Here is a 24904-nt window from a genome sequence, read left to right on the forward strand (position 1 = left end):
GAATTTTGTCAAAAGCGTTTTCTTCATATATTGAGCACATGAGTTTTGTTCTTCAGTTTGTTAATATGGTATTTCACATTGATTGATTTGTGGATATCAAACCATTCTTGCATTCTTGGGACAAAACTCACTTCATCATGGTGTATGAGCCCTTTAATGTATTGTTGAATTCACTTTGCTAATGTTTTATTGAGGATTTTTGCATCTATGTTAATCATTGATTCATGCCTGTACTTTTCTTTTTCTGTGGTGTTTTGTCTGGGTTTGGTATCAGGGTGATGCTGGCTTTAGAATGAGTTCTGAAGATGTTCCTTCCTCTTTGGTACACTGGAATGGTTTGAGGATAGGTGTTAACAATTCTTGAAATGTTTGGTAGAATTCATCCGTGAAGCCCTCTTGTCCTGGACCTTTGTTTATTGGGAGGTATTTTTTTAAATTATTGATTCAGTTTCAACACTGGTAATTGATCTGTTCATATTTCTATTTCTTCCTGATTCAGTCTTGGGAGATGGTGTTTCTAAAAATTTATCCTTTTTTATTTCTATTCTTGTACATTTTTATTGGCATATATTTGTATAATTTTAGGATATTATGTGTTTCTGTAGTGTTGGTTATAACTTCTTTTTCATTTCTGATTTTATTCAGGCCTTTTCTTGATGAGTCTGGTGAAAGGCTTATCAATTTTGTCTTTTCAAAGAACCAGAAAGCTCTTAGTTTCATTCTTTCCTTTTTTACACCTGTTTTATTTTTTATTCTTATGATTTTTTCCTTGTACTGTCTTTGGGATTGTTGTTGTTCAATGTATTCTAGTTCTTTTAGGTGTAAGGTTCAGTTCAGGCCAGTTCAGTCACTGTCATATCTGACTCTTTGCGACCCTATGGACTGCCAGGCCTCCCTGTCCATCACCAACTCCCAGAGTTTACTTAAACTCCTTTCCATTGAGTCGGTGATGCCATCAAACCATGTCATCCTCTGTCGTCCCCTTCTCCTCTTGCCTTCAATCTTTTCCAGCATCAGGGTCTTTTCAAATGAGTCAGCTCTTCGCATGAGGTGGACAAAGTATTGGAGTTTCAGCTTCAACATCAGTCCTTCCAATGGCTGGTTGAAATTTTTCTTATTCCCTGAGGTAGGCCATTAACCTCCCTTTTAGAACTGTTTTTGCTGTGCTCCATAGATTTTGGATCGTTATGTTTCCATTTTTTGTCTCCAGTTATTTTTTAATTTCCTTTTTCATTTCTTCAGTGACCCACTGATTACTTAGTAGCATTTTTTTTTTTAGCCTCCACATATTTGTGTTTTTTTGCAGTTTTTTTCTTGTAGTTGATTTCCAGTTTGACAGTGTTGTGGTTCAAAAAGACCACTTATGTTTTCTTCTAGGAGTTTTATCATTTCAGACCTGAGGTTCAATCTCTTTGCTCCTCAGGAGTAGCTAGGAGTTCAGTTAACGCTTGACTGTAATTCACAGAACCATGGAGTGGGACCTATTGGGGGTTGGTTACACAATTAGTTGTAGATTCAGTGTATCCATGGAAGTAGCCAAGTTCAGGATCCTCCCACATCACGATCTTGAACAAGAACCAGCTTATCTATACTTTCTGAAATTTTGAACACATGCTGCTTTTGTGAGAATAAAAGGCTTTACTAACAGGATAGTGTTTATGACTATTTTTATTGCTATTAAAAATTATTTTATAACTCCTGGATGGAGAAGTAACATTCAAGGGAACAGAAACGGTTCAACAGGTGAGATTTCCAAATTGCTATAAATGTCCTTTGCAAAACTGAGCCAAGAAATAACTGAGGCACCAAGGCACTACCAAAACAGGTAAATGTTGGTCTCTAGAAAAATCTTTTGAGTAATGTAGGAAGTAATTACATTAAGAAGGAAAATGAAAGATAATTATTAGCAGTTAGCACGGGTTCACTAAGGAAACCTTGGACCAGATAACCTTTCCCTTCTTCCTTTTGTTGTTTTGTTGCTATTATTATTAATGCGTGTCACGGGAAGTATGTCTAAATTTAAGCTAAACATTTTGGAAAATCAAAACATAAGTAAGCTGAATAATAGATTACTCATAATTGGTTAAATGAAATACATGCATATTCATTTCTCCAGGTGCTTGTGCTTCAAGACCTTCCCAGTGAAGGATGTAGCTGGGAGAGATGAGGATGGGAAAGAAGAAGGGTGTGCTTTGGGAAATGGTCTTTTTTGTGCTTTGCATCTGGCCCTCCAAATATTTAGAGCAGGCTAGCAGAGTCGGACACGACTGAGCAACTTTACTTTCACTTTTCACTTTCATGCATTGGAGAAGGAAATGGCAACCCACTCCTGTGTTCTTGCCTGGAGAATCCCAGGGACGGGGGAGCCTGGTGGGCTGCCGTCTATGGGTTCGCACAGAGTTGGACACGACTGAAGCAACTTAGCAGCAGCAGCAGCAGCTTTGTCTTTGGAGCAGCAGCAGTAGCAGCTTTGTCTTTGGAGCAGCAGCAGTAGCATGATCAGTTTTGGGGGGGCAGTTTAGAGTAGATTCAGCACTGTAAGAGCCTTTCAACCCATGATATTTTGATTCTTTGACCAAGTTTATTATCAGTTAATCTAGACATGGTAACAATTTCCTATACAAATTTCCATTAGAGTTGAAAATTTTATATCAAGTGTGTATGGTGATATCAAATTTTAAAATATCTCACACAGAATAAATTAGCTACTGATGGCATAAAGAGAAAACAATAAACCCAATATAACTCAGGTTCTACCTTAATAAAATTAACACTTTGAGAATCCATAGTTAACTTCAGTTGGTTTTGTTTATATGTAAGTAGACACGAGCTGGAAATTTTATGTTTTAAAATTTTTAATTTCTCATAATAAACAGGTGTTAATTGATGGTTTTCTATTGTTTTACTTGCTTTACTATTTCTGTGACATCATCTAAGTTAAAACATGACTTACCTAGAGATGATCTTAGTCTTCCTCAGCTTTTTTCAATTTCATATTTCAAAGTGAGTATCACTAAAATTTCATTTTTTTTCCTTAGAAAATTAAGATCAAGATTGAAATGTCACTTCCATACATTTTGTCTATATTATCAAATGGAGCACCATCAAACCACTAAGGGTAAGCTAAGCAAGCAGCAATCATTTAGGAAATTTTACAGAACATTTTATTTGCAATGATAATACAGTACAGCAGTAGCTATCTAAGTTTCTTTTTCTTAAAGATGATGTCTCTTACATATGATATTCCATATCTACAAATAGATTTGGGGATTTATTTCCAAAACATACAGTATGTGCCAAGAGCACTGAAATAAACTGAAATATGCACTGGCTGTACTATAAATTTTTTTTCAGATAATTCCTCATCATATACCCTTTTCTTTTACACATCTCTTGCTTTATACTCATGAACATGTACTGTTCTGTTACATATACAGAAAATGCAATGATGTTACAGACCAATGAGATGAATGAAAAAAATTGAATTTTTAACCATGCTGGCTTTAAAAAATTAAAAATGTGATGTAGACAACTTTCTACATAAATGTGTGATCTAATTTTTTTTAATAGTTCAGTTAGAACATTAATATTTGCATGCAGGAAAACTTTTGAATGGAGGCTAGATATTATGACTATTACCATGTCAGGTGATTCTTGAGCTCTGCTCTGGAACATAGTTACTTAGAAATAGTTCTTCTGGATATTGCTTGCTAAACTTTGTTAAGCAGGAACAACACAGTATTTAATCTAGGGTTAACTGGTTTCCACTACTGAGGCAAAACTTCTGAGTATTCTCCCCATGACCCGTGAATTATGAGGTTTTTTCACTATGGCTGGTTGGAGCAGGCACTACTTCTGTATGAGGTTTGAGGATCACTCCAGAATTTCAGGCGGTCCTTTCATTGGTTTCATGTAGTTTTCTCCATGTGTGTGCTGATCTCTGCATCTCTGGAGTTTTGGTATAGCTGTCTCCCTCCAGACTTTAGCTGCCTTAGTCTCCCTGGTCTCCCAGCTCCGACTCCTCAATGAGGGTGTACGCCAGGTTCCACGTGGGCTTCCCCTCTGTGTATCACAGCCTAGAAACTCTCTTCAGGCAGCCAGCTGGGTCAGTCACAAGGTTCATTTCCCTTGTTTCCTCTTAGGGATCATTGTCCTTCACTGGCTGATATACAGTGTCTTGAAAACACTCCATCAAAATGAAAATGCCGTCCGAATCTATTGTTTCATGTTTTGTCTTTATTTTCTTGTTTTAGGTGGAAGGATAACTCTAGGACTTATCCATGTTGGATGAAAGCAGAAGTCTTCATGTGCAAGCTGACAACTTGAATCATTATGCCAGGAAGCTCTCCCTGCATTCCACTCAGTAGAATATGGGCCATATTCTACTCATGCTATCCTGTTGATACAGCTTTAGAAATGTCTCTCAAATATACCTTCCTTTCGATCCTATGTTAACCATCTCTATCTAGACTATTTCATCCACACTTTACAGCTAACAGCCTCTGAAAAGATCTTCCTGGCTCTATCTAGCCTTCAATCATCCCACAGATTTCTATTAGATACAGATTTTTTTTTTTTTAACTACTGTTTCCCCCAAACCTAGAATCTGATGTATACTGGTACTTGAAAAAATTGACGAATGAATGAATTGCTCATTTACAATCAATTTATTAGGTATTTCCTGGGCTTGAAAAGCCCAAATTGCTTCCCTCTAATCATAGGTCAAGTTCAAGCTGAGGCTACCAATCAATGCTTTACATAATCTATCCATCAACCTCGGTAAACCCTGTCACACCACAGAATAAGTGGTTCATTTCTAAAATGTGTCTTACAGCCTAACTTACAGGCTTTTCTCACATGTTCCTTCCATTCACCTTCTTGAATTTTATCCATGCTCAAATTCCTCAAATGCCCTTCTTTTCTCATGCTGATACAGAACCCACCCTTCTCTGAATTCTTACAGCATCTATTCTTTGTGCTTATTTGAGCACTTTCACTGTTTGAGCCAGGATTCTGGAGCATATTTCATCTTATTATTTATTAAATTAATAATACTGTCTCTACTAAATAATTTAATATTAGCGATGTTATATCAAATAATACTTAAACAGAAATGAAGGAAATCCTGATATCACATAGGCAGTGAACATACTCTGGAATTTATTTATGCAAATATACTATAAAACTCCTCTAAATCTTCAAAAAAAGTTATGTTGCCATATAAAATGGAAAAACCTAAAGTGAATATTAAGATTTCATTTTTAGCTCATTAAAAAGTAGTGAAGTAAAATTCCTTGCTACAAACACAGAAGAGATAACCAGAGTGAGAAAATGTTAAAAAAAAAAAAAAAATCAATCAGTTTCCACTTTGGAAAAAGATGTCTATTTTTCAAAAAATGTTTTAATTGATAGGAATTCCAATAAAAAGATTAAATTTTTTCTTATCATGTCATAATGACATCTCAAAAACCTACATAGATTTTTACCCTGTTAATTAAATTTAGCACACACAAAAGAAACTCCCCATACAGAAGACTTTTGCACTAGAAAACAGGTGATTCACATTCTGATAAAGAGCAAAAGACAAGTGCTTTATTATGAGAACTGTTCAAGTAAAATTTCAGTGTGCACCAGTGAAAGTGAATAAAGATTTGCATCATTTTTTCTTTTTTTGAATGAACACTAGGTTAAAAGGGGGCTACACAGTTGTTTTTTGTTTCCAAACACCATCCTCTGCTAAGGCAAAAATACACTTCATTTTAGAACACAGCTGTTACAGAAGAAAGCTACACCACAGTACAGTACAGATCACCCTAGTCTGGAAGCCATCATGGAATGGCACATCACCTACGCTTAGAGCTTTCTAATGCAGGCTAGAATTACAGTATTTTGTCACAGCTTTATTTCTCTTTAAACTGATGAAATTGGAATACACTTTCTATTTCTCAGGAGTGTGCAGATGGGGCCCATATGCTGATATTACAGTAATTACAACATTAAATAACATTGCACAGTCAACCTCCAAGGCTAATTCAGTAGAAAATAACAAGTATTAAAAAGTACCTTTACTAGTGGTTTTACATCGCATATATCACTAATCATGAAACAAAAGTAGGCAAATGCCCAATCACAAAGCTGCACATTATAGGCAAAATGATGTGGAATAAATACAAGAAATCTGGCAAAATAGTAAAAACAAACAGGTCACATGGGAACCAACTGAACAACCACACAAGTGTAAATCAATAATATACTATTATAAATAGCATGTTCTGCTCCAAAGTCTCTTATGTAATGACAGATAGTACTATGTCAGGGGTGGATGGAGAGGCTTGGAGGGAGCATGAGGCAAACATTCCCAATGCCCATTAATTCCTGAGGTGATATTATTTCTTAACTGATGCATTGTTCAACACTGTAAAGATGAGTTTGTGCTGTGAAATGGTCCCAATATTATTATACTTTCACAATCAATGTCATGGGATTTGGAAGGCAGCAAACCTAAGTGACACTTTACATTATAATAGCCAGGTAAAATATTGACTCTCTTTAATTTTGCCGCTCCAATTAGTAGTGGGCCAGGAAACACTTTCAAGTTCAAAAGAAATTTGATGTAGATTTAGCTTCTTCCCTAGGACTTCTTAGTTAGCTCAAGGCAAAGCTATTATTATTTTCATGTACTTTATTTTAAAACCTCTAAGTGCCAACACTGTAAACATCTTGTATCTTCTCAACTAAACCTTGTCTGATAACAAGGATAAGAGCAAAGATAAGCAGAAGTAATTCTGTGTATAACAAAGCTGATCTATTTATCAGCTTCTGGTTCAAATTTAAATATGGTTTAAAAATAACTTTTAAAAGTCCATGCTACAATTGTAAAGACTAGTTTTCTGTGCACTTTTTTAACTCTGGACACAATTTTCAAAATTGCATGATGGAGGTAAGAATTTAAAAAACCCACCAGAATGTAAATAACAGAAAGAACATTTTCAACTCAAAGCATCAAACGTTCATTTACGTGCAGAAATCTAGACAACTATACAAGTTTTTAAGCAATCATCTGTTTTATTATACAACTCTATAAACAGAAGATGAACTGAAATACACAATATACTTACCTGTACATGTGAACCTACATTTTTAGCTACAGATATTTATTATAGTTCATACTGACTTTAATTTTATAGTTCATAACTATGTATAACCTTATTGCAATAAGGGCAAATTCTACATGGGGAGATTCACAGGCCAATCACATTAGGCATCACCAGTACATTCAAAAACTGTACCTCATATATGGGTGTATCTTCCCTGATCCTGTAAATTCGAGTGTCTTTACAGCTTAAGCTCATTTGCTATTTTAGATGCAATGTTTTTAAAGGCAATAGATGTCCCGGATATTCGCTTGAAGCGGACCCCGTTGAGGGACAGTCGTGGCAACTTGCAGACTTCCATCTCCCACTGCACGAGGCTATCCTGCCTGGCATCACCATGGACGCAGAAAAGCAAAAACCTCTCTTTCTGTTCATAATCACAGTTATTTGCATCTAACACTTTGCGGATTTCTCTCATCATGTCATTGGGGTCCATTGAACTAGTGGTCTTCATGCTCCACGTGAACCGCAGAGAACGTGGCTTGGAATCTTTACCCTCCTCCTTTTCTCTTTCTTTTGGTTCCCCTGTCGTACTTCTGGAATAAGAGGACAGAGTGGGGAGGGGGATGAATGAAGACAAAAACTCCTGTCAGCAAAGACATCAAAACACACACAAAATATAAGCAGTCACAATCCAGTGACTAACAGAATGACCCAGTTTGTAGACTACCTTCAAGCAGGTACAAAGACTTGTACCATCTTGCTGTTACAAAAATCAGATTCCAGGATGCCATCTGTTTTGACTCTTATTAATACCTTTCATTTAAAACAGCTTATTCTCTTAAATACATTTGTTTGTGGGAAATGTTTGTATCCAAAAGCAAACAACTTGATATTTTCCCTCCATATTTGTTTGAAAATGCAGATTCTCCATCTTCTATACATTTATACAAAATGGAGACCACAAGCAAGTTGCTCATAAACACACATTTTTGAAATATAAAGAAAAATTTTCCTTTTTTTCTACTTTTTTTTTTTGCATAGGTCTGGGGACCAGAAGAGTAGTAATGGCTACTGTGGGATTATTTGTACCTGATGATGTAGAGAAAGAATGTGGTTCTGCAGTGATGTAACATGCAGACATCAGGTTTCAATGTTCTGCTAAACATATCCTTAAAATAGTCTACAGGGCTCCAAGTGACCTATTTTACTCCAACTACCACCCCCAACCCTCCATCTATTATTTTCCTCCTTGCTCACACCCATCAAGACACTGGCTTCCATACTGCTCTCTGAACATCGGGATATGTTTTTGCCTTAAGGCTTTTACACAGGCTGGTCCCTCTACCATAAACGTAAAGGCTTTTCCCTCAGGTGGCTGCTCACTTTCTCCCTGTGGTCTATAATAAGTATGCCTGCTCTGGCATGGCCAGTTCCTTACCTTGCTCCATTTTTTCTCTACAGTACTTATCACATTCTTATATACCATTTAGTTCACTTATTATATTTATCATCTGTCTTCATCACTAGATTGTAAATTCCAATATGGCGAGTTTTATTGGTTTTGTTCACTGATGTATCTCATATATCTAGAACTGGGCTAAGCAAACAGCAGGAGACTGACTGTTAAATGAGTCAACCTTACTGGATTTTCCTTATTGGAGGTCTCCCCATAAATAATATAGTATCAGAAAACCTACTTCAAATAATCAAAGAAAGGTAAAATTAATAATTAGTTATGATTCATAAGATGCTGTCATTAAATTTGTTGAGCAGTTATCCAAACATAGATGTTACAATTTTAACTTGTTAATCTAACTTGTGTGTGGTTTAAAGAAAAAAAAAAAGGATACAATTTGAAAGGAATTTACATTCTACTATATAAATATTTTATGTCTGTATATACATTTTACATCAATATTATCATATAATGTATATTCATGTATACATTTATATTTATACATTTTTATGGATTCATTTACATATCTGTTTTCCTCCTCATTCTTAGATATTTCAACAGACAAACCTCTGCCAACTATGCCAACTTGAGAAAACTGGGAAAAAAGTGTAGAAAATAAATTTCCAAAGACTATCAAGCAACTATGGAGAGCATTTATCTCAGTGTTTTCTCTATTAATCTCTTTTATTTGTTCACTGAATCTCAGCTATGACATCACAGGTCTCTGGGTGTGTGTGCAGATCTGACCAGAGTCATTCAGCAGGACCATATGCATAACATGGGCCATGGGATCAGTGTGCTAGGGTGGGGAGGTACCCAGGAGATCATGTGATTGAACACTCATTTTAAAAACAGAACTGACAACTGGGAAACTTAAATCACTTTTCCGCAGTGAAAAGCGAAGGCTGGAAATCAGATGTTTTACTCCAAGTCTAGTTTTCTTTCCATTCCATCAAGGAAACCTGGTGACCTTAAGACAACAGGCACGTACAAGGTATTTTTCTACCTGTATCTCAAAGGCATCACCACTGTTGTAACATTAACTGTACAAAGTGCCTGGACATACTGACATTAACAGTAACAGCTATCACTGACTTAGGAATATTTACTGTGAAGTGAAGTGAAAGTCGCTCAGTCATGTCCGACTATTTGCGACCCATGGACTATACAGTCCATGGAATTCTCCAGGCCAGAATACTGGAGTGGGTAGCCGTTCCCTTCTCCAGGGGATCTTCCCAACCCAGGGATTGAACCAGTCTTCTGCATTGCAAGTGGATTCTTTACCAGCTGAGCCACAAGGGAAGCCTAGGTACCAGGAATTGTTCTAGGTGCCTGCTGCTGCTGCTGCTGCTAAGTCACTTCAGTCGTGTCCGACTCTGTGTGACCCCATAAACGGCAGCCCATTCCTAACATGCATTAATTACTCATTTACCCCTTACAACACCCCTAGGAGGCAGTCAGAGTGAGGAAGCATGGGCGCGAACAGTTAAAGTAACTTTCTTAAAGGTATACAGAGAGGTAAGTGGCACAGCATAGCTCCCACCCATGAGGTCTGGCTGGAAGCCAGCACTATTCACCACCATGAATAGGACAGAATCTCACTGTAACAGGTTGGGTCCCACTGGTGCTCCTTACTGCTACTTTATCTGTAAAATGTCTACTTTTCACTTGGTTGTCATGAGGATTAAATGACCAGCTGATACTTTACAGATAGTAGGTATCTGATAAGTTTGTTCAAAAGCAAAATAAAAAAAAAGAGATAGAGAGACATGTAGTCACATTAAAAAGATAAATGCATGCAGATTAACCGCAATATCAGCAGCCACTTGTGACCTTACATGCTATTAAATGTCTCAAAGGAAAATCGAGTAGAAAGATAGGATGAGTTGTAAGAAGGGGGCTCAAGACTAAGTGACTCAGTGAGGGAGGGGCTAACAACAAGAGTCCCACGTGTTTATTTAACAGGCAGAAGGAGGCTGAAAATTGTTCTGCCTCCCTCTGGCTCCCTCCTATGGTGACTTGGGTACCTAACTCCCAAAAAGAAACATTTCAACTACTAGGACTAAACACATACACAGCACAGTTTGTGAAAAAGACTACATAGGGATGTTCAATAAAGCTTTTCCAAAGCTGACGGTGGTTTTTGATTTTGGCCGCATGGCATGTGGGATCTTAGTTCCCCAACCAGGGACTGAACCTGCGACGTGCACTGGAAGTGCAGTCTTAACTACCAAACCACCAGGACTTCCAAAGCTCATGGTGTCTTATTTTTCAAGTAATTTTAAAAGGAGAAATTAAATTGAGACTTGTGCTGAGCTGGTCAAATATAACCCCTGAATGAAGCCAGGCCTCTGTTCTACTGAGGAAGTGCTTGTCAAGGTTCTAAGGTTTATGCTGTACCCCTTAATGCTGGTGTACATTCAAAATCATCAAACATCTTCATTTCTTAAACTTCCCACTTATAAATACAACACAAGCAATAACATGTCACTAATGTGGTCCACACCAGTGGCGTCAATGCCCATCCCTGCCAATCACAAACCCTAGGGGTAGGGCCCAGCCACCTGTTTCATCCAGCCCTCCACCCTGTCTGACTCCGCTCAAGTTTGCAATCCATCACCAAAATGAATACATAAGCAGTATTCAGTGTCAAAAAAGCCATAAAATATGGCAGGGTGAGAGTTTTGTAATGTGGTCCACCAATGAATAGTCCCCTAAAATATATTTTTAATATCACAGCTTCCTGTGTATTTGGTTACCTCAATGTTCTGGGTTATTTGACTAATTTTATTTACATCATTTTTGTGAGAAAAGGATCAGTACATTTTAATCTATTAATTCTTCTGCATGTTTAAGACATGCTTTTTAATAGGACAGAAAGGTTATAAGGCATACAATTCAAAATAATCTTTAGGAAACACAAACAAAGTTAATAATAAATACTAGGCAACATTAGGAAAACCCATACCAATATAAAAACTATAAATGCACATTCTATCTAGTTATTAGCTCTCTCCATGTTTATTAAGTGCTGTTAAGTATTTCAAAAGCATGTCTCCACACACAGGGACCTAGCAGCGAAGTATTAATAGTGGCTCCTCACCTTGAGGTGTCGGCTCTGCCACTGGCTTCGCCTTCACTTGGATCCCTCAAAACAAAGTGAAGGTTGAGATTTAATGATAAAAGTGAAAAAAAAATACCAAGAAAACCTGTATCTAAAATGATTTTAAAATTAACTTGTTGAGCAAATTTCTAGCATGACAGATCTCTATTACTAGTCAGTCTAATATCATCTATGTTTTTCATCATAACCACACTTGACTATCATTTATTGAGCGTCTACTAGGTATTGTCAGAGAGGACATGCTAAGTGATGGTTTAGGATTTTTACGTGATCTTCCAATTTCCAGCCATGACTTTAAAGTCATAATTTATCTTTTCACTTTTAGTTCAATCTAAAGTTAAAACTATTTAATAATTATCAGCAGCAAGATTTAACTTCATAATGGTTATTAACCATAACTGGAGTAGTCGCTCAATTTAGAAAAATATAAATTAACTTTGCAGTGAGAAATACAGCTCAACATATAAGTATTTCTGAAAATAAATACTAGTTTTTAAATATGCAAGTAACTTATTTCAGAAGTTATGCTAATGATTCATGCACATGATAAAGTATTATAGCACACCGAACAGCCTATCCAAGCAGGTGAGTCTAAAAACATGAATTCAATCTTAAAAAGAAACACTGAGCTTACCTGGATATCCACCTGTGAAATAAAACCAGGAAAACTCTACTAACTGTTCTTTTGTTGAATGTAATTAATAATTTTAAAGTCTACCAAAATTTTAACTATTTGTCATATTCAAAGGTAATTAAGTATCTACATAAGAGTATCAAGTTATAAACCAGCTGAAATATACTGAGATGACTTGTGATAGCAAAACAGTACTAAATAGCTGGGAAAAATCAACAACTTGAACCCTTAAGTTAACATTTTCTTAATGTTTTAACCATTCCAGAAACATTATTTATGTAAAATGAATCCAAGAGGAAAAAATCAGTACCACTTTCCTCATCCCTCAAATTAATAACAATGTTGTATATAAGTACAACAAGCTCTAAAACTTCAACGAGTTAAAATATGAATGCCTTATCTACTTCTCAGGGTCTTTAACTATAGGAATTTCATGACAGACGTATTAGGTAAAAACCATTTTCCTATCTGAATTAAAAAGGATAAGATGTACTCTCACATTCAAAGAGGTTTTCTTAAATTTCTGTTTTTAATAACTGGCATCTTCCCTGGGAAGTATAATGAAAGTTCAAAGCCATTTACACAAACCTTTTTCCACGACAGCACGCTGAAATCCAACCCTTTTTTGAGGAGGCTCAAATGAAGTGTGCGTTTTGAGTTACATGTACATATACTGGTAGATACTGAGGGGCAGTCTTTCGACTGGGCAAGAAAGATAATAATGCTGCTGATTCCTGCTGCTAAGATAAAATTCCTTTAACAGGAAGGGATCGACATTGCACTGGACTTTTCTATGGCTGGCAGACTGCTGCCCAACTGTGAGCATTAGGAATGAAACACACCTTAGGCCCTACGTCCCTTGCAATAACTATTTGCAACTGACTCGTCACATCGTTTCCCATATCCTGTTCGTGCCTGCCTGGATGCCACAAAGACATTGATTGGAAGAATTTCTGCTATTTGGCAATGGTTTCAAATAGTGCATAAGTCAGCTCCAAGCAGCCACGGAGGGGGGCACCTGGGGTTAGAGAAGTGCAGCTGGCTGTAACAGCACATGCGGGGCGTGCGGCACGCTTCTCCAATATTTAAAAGTTTAAAAAAGCCACATATCTTATATATAATCAGCTGAACTAATCAGGTTATTCCCTATATAAGAACCATGAGGTTTGATGATAACTCAAGTTTATACAGAAGGTATAGAGAACTCCTCCAAATCATTCTAAACACTTGGAAATAGAACATCTACATCCTCCCCTGATGGATTATTCTAGTGTAAATCACTTTACTAATTAGAAAGTTCTTTCTTAAGCCCAGAAAACAACTCTTTCATGTGGTCATTCTGGCGTCCAGCTTCTTACTGGCCAAGGAGAACTACTAGCTGGCTTCTTGTGATAATGGTTTTCAAATACATGAATGATTGACTCTGAACTATTCTGTATCCTTCTTTCCTTAAAGCTTAATAATCCAAATTCCTTTACTTTTTCCCTATAAAATCCTCTTTTCCTCATCTTTTAAAGCCTTCAGTAGCACATTGACTAAGTTGGTTCCTGAACCTGTGAGGTGTCTTGGCTTGCGAGTTGGGCTTGAGCCAGCCCCGCCCCCAGCACACGGGGTGTGGTGTGGATCCCACGGAGGTGTCAGTGTGTCGCTCCATTTCTTCCAGCTTTAGGTAGAGTGAGGTGAGGAAGCCAAAGGGAACACAGAGAAAGGCCGGGTATGAGCCCAGGACAAGCTTAAGAAGACAAGTGGGAAGGATGATAACTTGACAGTTGAGTTGAGAATATTAAATAAGGCACTGGAAAAGTTCTCTAGTTTATCACCAAGCCTCCAGCACCCAAAAGCTCAACAGGCTGCAAATGCATAAAGATCAGCTGCATGTCCAGTCAGTCTGTTGCTAAAGAGCTCAGTGGGTTCATCCCTGGGATGGAAACTCATGCTTGCCTGTCTTCTTGCATTAAGTCATCTGAAGCAGAATTAGATGGCCCCACCTCGAGCCACAAAATGCTTCCCTTATGGCACTGATGTGAACATAAATGTATTTGTAAAGCCAAAGATGTTCACAGGGTGACAAGTGACCTCAGAGCAGAACTGAGCATTTTTTCTCTTCTCTAACCAAATCCAGAATTAATTAAAATATGTTAAAAATCAAGACATTAAAAAACCCCATTGGACTTCCCTGGTGGTAAGTGGATAAGAATCCACTTGCCAGTGCAAGGGACATGGGCTCAGTCCCCAGTCTGGGAAAATTCCACATGCCTTGGAGCAACTAAGATGTTGCACCACAACTAACAAGCCCCAACTCTACAGCCCACGAGCCACAACTACTGAGCCCACTTGCTGCAACTACTGAAGCCCCGGTGCCCTAGAGCCTGTGCTCTGCAACAAGAGAAGCCACTGCAATGAGAAGCCCACACACCGCAAAGAAGAGTTGTCCCCACTAGCCCCAACTAGAGAAAGCCTGCACAAAGCAACAAGGACCCAGCATAGCAAAAAAAAAAAAACAAACCTCTAATTTCTGACAAACAGCAAACAACCTCCTCCCTCGCTTCTTTCTCTCTGCCCCCTCAAACCCTCTAAGAAATGACATTGCTCAAAGAGGAATAAGGGCATGGTGGAACTTGAGAATTTTCACACCAGCACCCCCACAGGCTGGCTCTGAACACTTTTATTCCCTCAACCTCGTCCTCTCTTTCAGGACCTGTTTCCTTCAGAACACTTATCAGAATGTTTAGTAACTTTCTCTACTTTTTAAACTGTCTTCCTCATTATTCATCTACTCATGGGATAGACATTTACTGAATGCCACACCACACATCAGAGGAAGCATTCCTTCTTCGGCAGGAGATTCAGCACAGAACAGAGCAAGCCAACCACAAGCCCCCGTTCTCACAGAGAGTGTCTTCTCCTTGGGAGAGACACATGACGAACAAGTCAGTCAAGGAAATCCACTATTTCAGGGAGTATCAAGTGCTGTGGAGAAGAATAAAGCAGGAAGAGGGGGTGTTGGGAGGAAGAGGTGGTGATGCTCAACAGGGGGTTGAGGAAGACCTCCCTGAGGAAGTGGAGCCAGCCACACAGGTGTCAGCGGAGTACGGAATCCTGAACGGGTGTGCCTGGTGTGCTCAAGGGCAGTCAGGTGCCAGGAAAGCGGGGGAGTGGAGAAGATGGGAGTCAGAGCAGGAAAGGGCGGCCTGACTACAGAGGCCACTAGAAGCGCTCTGAATTGTATTCTGAATGAGACAAAAAGCAAGCTGAGGATTTTAAATCAAGGACTTACATTGCTGGGGACAGAACAGGACAAGGGCAGAAGCTAGGGCACCTGTGAGTAGATGGAAGACATACAGTGATTGAGACCGTGAAGGCAGTGTAGGAGGGCTGGAAGCCACTAAATCCTGGAAATGCTGTGAAGGCAGCGCCAAAACAACTGCTCACGGAATGACACGTGGTATGAAGAAAGGAGGAGGAGGCAAGGATAATCCAGGCTCAGGGTCCGCAGCAACCGGAAGGACGGTGTCGCCATGACCTAAAATGGCACAGGCTGAGGGAGGGACAGGTTTGGGGAAGAGAAGCAAGGGCTGAATCCTGGACAGGTTCTGTTGGAGAGTCTGTTTCACAACGAAGTGGAGAGGCCAAGTAGACAATTGGATACAAGTCTGTCCTTCAGAAGAGCGGTCTGGGTTAAAAATATAAACTGAGACTGTTAAAATAGGATGGAATTTAATGGCATGGGCCTGAAAGAGATCAAAGAGTAAGGAGAACCAGATAAGACAATGTGTCCAAAAATCATGCCCTGAGGCAGGCAGGTCAGGGAAGGGTAGGGGGACCTAAAAGAACCAGCAAAGGAGCCTCAGAAGGGACAGGGAGCCCCAGAAGGCAGAAGGCCAAGTGAGGAAAAGGTTTCAGCAGTGTGGGGCGTCACAAGACAATCAGGAACTGGCAGGAAGGGAGGGGCTGTGTCAAGAGCACCTGGAAGAGAGCCTGGCACATGGGAGGAGTTCACCTTTGCTGAACGCCTACTTGGCAATCTTCCATCCTAACCTCCCGATGATGATCTCTAAGGCGTGTTCCTGCTCTGACATCTGGTCCTGACTTCTTGTCCGGTGCTCCTTAGTATATCTCTATGATCTAAATTTTACTGCAAATAGAAATATTTTGCATGATGCTTAATGTACAATTAGTATTCAAGCATTAAACTCAAAATCTATTTTCCTTCACCTTAAAATCAATTCTGGCTTAACCATAAGAAAATGCCAACTACTGATAATCTAACTGGTGCCCCACAGAGGGTCACCCAGCACTTTCCACAGTCATGGTGACTAGGGGGAGCTTTCAGGTCTTTATCACTGTGGCATGGTAACCGCCCAAAATGGTACAAAATCACTGTCTGATATGGTTAGAAACTGACTTTGCATGAGGGTATTTAAAGTTACAAATGCAGCTGCGTGATCTTGGGCAAACCAATCCATGAAGAGAGTCTATGTACAGTTCCACAAAAAGGAAGAGACTATAGACACTGCTTCTCTTTTCTACACCCACTCTCTGAAACCCTAGGAACACTAATAACATTGAAAATTAAGTATTTAAGTAATACTTTTTATAACAAGTATAATACTTTCTTACCCATAACTTCTTATTTGCTCAAATAACTACCCGGTATGGAGACTTAACTTCTTCCCTAGTGGGAGCCCTCAGGGCCTTGCCCACACGTCTCTTTCCTTTCACGCTTCATTCTGCACTGTGGCCGGTGGTAGACAGTCTGCTCCTTTTGGGGCTGAATCTTGAGGGCACAGATGCTGTCTCTTCATCTTTGAAACTTGCTCAGCACTGAGCACAAAGCTTTGCACATATGGGACTTTTGTGGGCCTTTAGCAGACCTGATAGTGGACCAAACTTACATCAACCTGCACTATGTTCGGCACTCATATAATCAATGGGTTATTATATACTTTTGTTACTTTTTAGAAAGGAGTACAATTTCACAATATTACTGAATTAGATTACTACACTTGTATTCCTTTTGTGTTTACTGTGTTTTGATGTTAAGATTTTATGATGTTAAATTACATAAGTAATATCTGTGACTCCAATACATAATAGGCTTCCTATAAGTCAGAATAAAAGGTGGACTACATGTGTGTATGTGTGTCATTAGTGAATGATTTAAAAGTATTCTTAAGTACCATTTGAAGGATAAATGTAGTCACATTTAATTCCTTTTTCTAAACAGAGGCTTTTAAGTAGGGAACATTTTTTGTTAGAACACACTTTTTTTATGTCAAGTTATGTTCCTCCCGCTCTATTTTACAGAATTTAAAAATTCTCAGTTTGTTCTTTTTTTTTTTTTCTTAAGGAAAAAGACTATGTCCTCCTTGATCTTTTTCTTCAAGCTTCTGTAAAAGGCGCATGTCTTAATGAAATGTCATAAATCCATTTTGGAAAAAAAATCACTGAAGAGGTGAAAGAAAAAAAACAAGGCAAACATCCGTTAATCCCTAGAGGAAACAAAACAGTGCGTTGGTACTGACCTGCGGACGAATTTGGACGTTATTTTGCTTATTATACCAGTCGACGTGCCCCTCCTGGCGTGCGCGAAGGCCCCCGGCTCGTGGGACGGGGAGGCGGGCGGCCCGTTATAGGCGGCGCTGCGGCGCTCGCGCAGCTGCTCCCCGTGGAAGGTGCTGCGGCTGGAGCTGCCGCGGGGGAAGCGGGTGCGGTCGGGGGTCGAGGCGCTAATACTGTGAGCAGACGGCGACGCAGCGGGCACACGCTGGGTTGTGCTGCTGAGACACAGGAAGATGCGTTACACAGGGTAACCACGGAGAACGGTTTTGCTCATGCTAAAAACTGTTAGAAAGTTGCCATGGCTACTTTTAATCCGCCCTATTCTATTCGTTCTGGTGACAGATGTGATGCATGTGTTCACTGTAATTACCAAGACACTATCATTGCAGACTAAATGCCTTTTATAAAAATTTAGTTACTAAAGATTAAGAAAGTACTGAAACAATTTCTCCATCTTTTTTTTTTGATGTTCTTTCTCAAGCCTTCATCAAGCATAGTAGAAAAGCTTTTGCATACCTATATAAAAATAATATGTACAACACATATATTTTAAAAAACCTATTGAATTTTTGCATAACTAAAAAATTTGATATTTTGATTCAATTTGTTTGACTTAGTATGAATAGAATGCTAGATTTCTAATTTAAAAAATAGATACTCAACAAGCAACAAAGATTTATTGAATAGCAGAAGAAACTATAGTCAGTATCTTGTAATAACCTATAATGGAAAATAATTTCAAAATTAATATGTGTATATGTATAACTGAATCACTTTGCTGTGCACCTGAAACATTTTAAGTCAACTATACTTCAATAAAATATATGAAGAAAAAAAAATTACTGAAACAGGGATATAAAGATATATATATATATATTCCTAATACTGGAATTCATTATCAGGAATGCCAAACAAGGGGCACTGCATGCAATTTTTTGTCCCCCCACTGTTCTCTTAAACCAGTCAGCAATGTGGAACACAAATTTTATTGTTTATCAAAAGGCTTTGAATTGAAGGCTTATTTCCTATTTACAATTCACTCCTGAGTGACAGTAAATGCTACCAGATATCAACAATATGATTAACAAACCTATCAAACATGTTTCTGAATTTGAGAATTAACATGCAGAAATACCAGAAAATAATTTATAACTGAAAGGGATCTTCGAGATTATTTGTTTTACTGATAGGAAAATTAAAAGTTCTTCTTAAGAACCAGTGACTGGTCAGAGCCAAGAAGATTAATCAGGTCTCAACCCCTAGCCTTGTGGGTTGGAATGTTTGTTTGCTTTTAAACCATAAAAATTCAATTTATTTAAATGATAAATTAGGTTCAAACCTCTATTTCAGTTAAAACAAAATCCTTGAAGAAAATTCCTCTAGAAAATGACTTAAATTATAAGCAACATTTCTGGTAACAGCTGGAGGATGTAGTAAGTTTATGTTACAATTTAACTTTACCTCTGCCATAAACACTGAGTCTTTTCAAAAAAAGCTCTTAAAATGTGATGGCTATCAGGTATTTTTATATGGTGCTATATTTTTTAAAAATTCTTAATGACAAATGAAATGCAACCAGCATGTTACCCGGGCCTGTAAGCTTCAGAGCTGTCTTTAATGGTTGGCAGTGTGACTTTAATAGGATGGCCGGAAGCAGACATGGACTTCTGGTGGCGGGGTCGTGCTGAGGGCACAGCGGAGGCCACGGCGGAGCCTGCAGAGGACATGCTGCTCGCGGACATCTCTGTAAGGCTTTCAACGTAAGCCGGTTGAGAAGACCATGGAGATATAAAAAAGAAAAGCTATAGTTTACTAAAATTTAAGAATTAGATTTTTAAAAGTCTAATATCTTTCATGACAAACACTTGAAGAAATCAACAACAGTGGTATTATTACTGACTAACAACAATGGGGTCGCGGAGAGTCGGACACGACTGAGCGACTGAACTGAACTGAACTGAACAACAATATTGTTAAAAGTGTACAGGGTGAATTAATCACCACCTTCCATGGAAAAGATTTCATACACTCTTGTTCTATATATGTGAATCTGAAATCTATAACATTATTTTTATGGGTAAAATGACTATGACCAGAGACACTTCACACTTTCCAAAAAAAAAAAAAAAATCACAGTTTGGTATAATGTGGCTCACTGCCCACTATTCAATAAGAATTAATAACTGTAGCAAAAATCCTCTCTCTTGAAACATCATCAAAATGCTTTTAGCTCAATTTTAGGTTAAACTGCTACAGATTAAAGGAGCTGCAGATTAAGATTTAGTAAAGGGAAAAGAGTAAAATAGAAATCAATTCCCGACAACCTCTCTAGCCTAAAGGCTCTTATGTCCAAGGAAGATTCATTTACCTTTGTATGCCTCATAGTACCATTTACTTTAAGTGCCTATTCACTGAAAGGAAACAAGTGTAAGAATGGTCTGTCAAGTCTACTAAAATGACTAGGGATGGAACTAAATAGAATTTATTAAAATAAACTCCGTCACTTTGTGATCTACTGATGAGCAGTCCTTACAACTCACAATGCAAAGTCTAATTTTTTAAATAATAAAACATGATTTTTCATTATTTGAAATAAAAACTCTGAGAACTGTGTGGTCTCAATGATCAGTTGAGATGGCCACATTTCTTTAGAGGAAGAAAAACACAGTCTTCTATATTTGTATATAATGATGATTAGACAGGGTGGATGGGAAGGGAGAAGGTAAGAAGGAAGCAGCAGAGGTATAATAGAGTAAGATTCAGGACTTCCCTGGTCATCCAGTGGCTAAGATTCCAAGCTCCCAATGCTAGGATCTCAGGTTTGATCCTTGGTCAGGGAACTAAGATCCCACATGTCACAACTAGGACCCAGTATAGTCAAATAAATAAATACTTTTTAAAAAATAACAAGATAAGATTAGGACACTGTGATAGGTTTTGCTATAGGGAATTATTTACTATCAGATTTTATTTAGAAAATTGTAGATTAAGAGATTTACCTCCTATTTTCCCTAAATATTCTTCCATTGCTCCATTCTGCTACACAAGAGGAGGTGCCTTAGGAAGCATGGATGGTTACCATCTAACGAGCGATTCTGTTTCCCTTCCCCTTCACCTGTTCAGCTATAGGAGTTGTACCAAGAGCACTACTAACGCAAAGCAATGGCAACGGCAGTCCTACCTGGCATGGTGACAGTTACCTGCTGTCTTTTCCATTCTGCAATGCTGTGTATCGATCTGTGGTTCTTTCACAGACATATGTATTCCTTCTTGCCATGCTACCTCCAGGATACACATTGTTCTTTAAGGAGGGGGGAAAATGACACACATTAAAAAATTCTAGCTGTAGTTGTGGAAAGTCAAAGAAATGAATTCAAGCAGCAAGTAACCCTGGAAAAATCCATGGTGGAATTTTAACTTATCAGAATCTTATATTAATAAGCTCTATCTCCCACCTGTCTCTCTTGAAGGAGTAAAAGGCAGAGCATAGCAAGTGCCTCACCATTTTTTAGCTGACTGTCCTGCAGCAGCAGTTGTTTGGAAGCAACAAAAAAGCTGGGCTTTATTCACGCCTCTGTATGCTGGTGATGGGGGCGATGCACAGGTAGTTTGAGCGGATCATGCACCAGAGACAGCCTCACACTAAGTATCACTTAGCTCCACACTAAGTTATCATCACAAACAGGAACCCTGGGGCCCTGACAGTGGAAGGCCACTCGGAAGCCTGTGGGTGTCCATTCTGCACCTGCTTGGGAAACTCTCATAGCCACTGGCAATGTGAAGAGACCAAAACATGTACTGTGCTACCCAGGGGAATATTTCCTCTTCCCAACTACATAGATATACAGTGTTTTCTTTTAACTAATAAATCCCTAATTTCTGAACATGTAATTATTCCTTACTTTGCTTTTAGAGACTACTGAGGAGGTTTAACTGAAGATTAAAATTTAAGAGGAAATTAACTGGAAATTAAAAATTTAGAGGAAAAATCCTGGAAATAAATAATAGAAAGGAGGAAAATAATCCTGGAAAACTATAAAACTACAAAGAGATTACTAGAAGTCTGTAAAATTATCCCATGGGAACCAAATGTAGCAACATAAGAATCCATCTTTGATCGTTTCACTATCTTGGCTGAATTGTCACACGAGTAACCTAATTTTAAACAAAAATCTAATTTTGAATAAACTCACTGTCAGATAAGCTACCATACCTCCCCTTTAGAGACCTCTTAAACGTTCCTGGCTGTCTTCAGTTAACACCGCTTTCCTTCTCAAAGTGTGACGGGGGAAGCGCTTCTTCAAACCTGGGCCTTCTGAGTCTGTGCTGCTCACAGGCTGCCTCCCTGGCCTTGTCCCTTTCATGCCATTGATGCTCATACTAAGTGGCCAAGAGAAGAATGTCTCAACCAGAATCTTTTGGCTTATGGTAAAAAAAAATAAGGGTGGCACAGTAAATCTGAATTTAAGCCAATGCCTTCTTGAAATGAAAAAAGTGTGCTCTGGACACCCACTATGCACGTGACCACTAGTGATTCTGAGGAAGCAAGTGTGCTGGCATATAACAGGAGGACATAAACGTGGGGAAACAACAGTGAACAATGCAAGGCAGCACAGAACTAAGAGCGACAAAATGCAGTCCGCTGATCAGAAAGGCTGATAAGGTAATTTCAGAGTATTCAGTTACAGGAGGCTCCAGGCGGAAGGCAGGACTTGAACTGATCTACAGAAATGGGATTTTCATAATGTGAGGGGGAACTTTAAGCAAGAGCACCACAGAGAGAGGGGTGGAAACGCTGCATATATTTACGGGAAGATAAGACCAAGCTGAGTTGAAATGACATGTAAACAGCAGAATGGCACACAATAAAAGGTGAAATTATTTCTTTCTGTTATATGAGGTGATGACACTCTGGCAACTGTCCTCTAGTCAATATGTAAGTAAGAGGAAGTGATTTGTCTAAAAACCTGCTTATAAAAATATATTAAACCCTACTGTAGTTAAATCATTTCCAAATAGATCAGCTGGAATATAAGTGATCCATTAATTCTTAAAGTGGTTATATACAGCTATTTCATAGACCAAAGGTAATGATCACATCACGTATTTTTAAAACATATGGTTTCCATTACGTGTATAAAACAATAGGTACTGGGGAGTTTAACCCATTTACAATTATGATTATGTTAGGCTTTCTGGTACCTTATTTCATGTTTCTATTTAAACTGCTTTTTTTTTTCTCTCCTTCCCTACTCTCCATAAGCTAGATCACTTTTTTTTCTTCTTTTGGCTTAAAAGTTATACATTTTATTTTTGTTCTTATATTTTTTGTCCTTAAGTTTCTAAACTCATTTTTGCTTACTGCTACAGGTGTCCCTTGTTATTCAACGGGGATTAGCTCCAGGACCCCTGCAGATTCCATGATCTGTGGAGGCTCAAGTCCTTCATATAAAATGACTGAGTACAGTCAGCCCTCCATGTATCCACAGGTCCCCTGTCCATAGATTAAACCAGTCATAGATAGAAATCAAGGGCCGACTGTACTGATTTCCTGAACCTCCCTTCCATCTTCCCTTTTAAGGCATATGCTTTTTCCTTTAATTTCTATCCCTATCTTCGCTTCTTAGATATTGTCCAGAATTCTGGTTGTCAATTTTCATTATTGTTTTTTCTTTTTTGTGTATGTTATCACCATACATAATAAGTTAGCTGATTGCTTTCAACTTCCATACATTTTACAGAGTATTGTAGATACCTTTCTCTTCCTATAAGAATATTTCCTCAGACAGCAGTGTTTTCAAGTGGGTCACTGTATCACAAGAGTTGAAATACTTTAGTTGTAAGAATATTCTTCTTTACATATGGGGTTGCAAAGGGTCAGACACGACTGAGCAACTGAACTGAAAGGACTGACATTTATATGACAATTTGGTTGGGTATAAAATTCTGGGTTCCATCTGCTTTTGATACTTTAGAAAAAAAAATTTTTTTATCCATATATCTTCTGCATCCACGTTGAGAAATCTGATGTCAGTGTGCATCTTGTTCCTTTTTAGGTCACCTCCTATCTCATTTTGAAACCTTTAGAGCTTTTCCTCTTTGTTTTTGGTATCCATATATCCCACTTTAATGAGCCCAGGAATATGTTTTCCTTCTGTCTTCTGTATGCCTTTTGAGTCCTTTAAATACGAAGTTTTCCATCTTTTTTTGTTGTTGTTATTATTTCTTCAAATATTTCTTCCCCTTCATTTTGCCCCTTTTCCTTTCTAAACTCACACTTCCTAAATGACACTAATTCCATTTCTATCCTTTGTACATCTTGGCTTTCCTTTATATTTTCTCTTCATTCTTTGCTGCTGCCTTAAGGTAGACGTCGCAATCTATCTTCCAGCTCTCATTATCTAATTTCTATACTTTTCTGTTTTAAGTGGATAATGTGTGCTAACTCTGTAAATTAATTATTGCTGTAGTCTGCCTGCCTTCACTGAATAGCTTATTTGTAAACATAAAATTAAATGCACCAATGAAATATACTATCAAGTAAATATTACAAACATGAAAACTGAGCCAGAAAAGTTTAATGTACTTTCCTTGTGATAAGGTAAAATATATTTTTGTTCTTAAACTACATTTATTAGAAGCTTGGCCCCCTTTGCATGTTCTTTAAATGTATGATTCACTTTAAATCTTGAAACTTGAAAAAAAAATTTTAACCTTTAAATAACAAAATTTCAACAACAAATAACTACAGCATATTGCAATATGGCAGAATAATTACTCACACTTGGAATAGTTGAAGACTTTTTCCTTTCTGGCCCTACCAGAGGGCTCGCAGTCATTTCACTTTTTGACCCAACTGTTGTGCTGCCAGGTTTACGAGCTGCATCTTTGTCCCACTCCTCTCTCTGCTCACTTTCCACACTGTTAGCCTGAGGCCTTTTGGTGTATGATACAGCAGGAGGAATGGATGGACCCGCTGTAATGTATAAAAAAGCATAATTAACTGAAAAGCAACTGACATATTTTCCTCT

At 38.2% G+C, this 24904-nt stretch overlaps 1 protein-coding gene across 4 annotated transcripts in view; it reads right to left on the bottom strand.

Moving 5' to 3' along the window:
• Positions 1-7041: 7041 nt before the first annotated feature.
• Positions 7042-24904, bottom strand: part of MARK1 (microtubule affinity regulating kinase 1) — a 131209-nt gene continuing 113346 nt past the window's right edge. The window contains exons 13-18 of one of the 4 annotated variants that reach the window (XM_055419869.2): positions 24656-24849; positions 21074-21174; positions 19461-19625; positions 17837-18088; positions 11657-11701; positions 7042-7690 (exon numbers count right to left, since the gene is read on the bottom strand). In XM_055419869.2, the coding sequence (XP_055275844.1) occupies positions 7336-7690; positions 11657-11701; positions 17837-18088; positions 19461-19625; positions 21074-21174; positions 24656-24849 (1112 nt within the window). In that variant the 3' untranslated portion in view covers positions 7042-7335. Of the gene's footprint in view, positions 7691-11656; positions 11702-17836; positions 18092-19460; positions 19626-21073; positions 21175-24655; positions 24850-24904 lie in introns of all 4 variants that reach the window. The other 3 variants (XM_055419868.2, XM_055419870.2, XM_055419871.2) reach the window with 3 other exon arrangements.

This window comes from Moschus berezovskii, chromosome 17 (assembly GCF_049115385.1).
Source record: "Moschus berezovskii isolate FMDL1 chromosome 17, NW_MosBer_1.0, whole genome shotgun sequence".
NCBI classification, from domain to species: Eukaryota; Metazoa; Chordata; class Mammalia; order Artiodactyla; family Moschidae; genus Moschus; species Moschus berezovskii.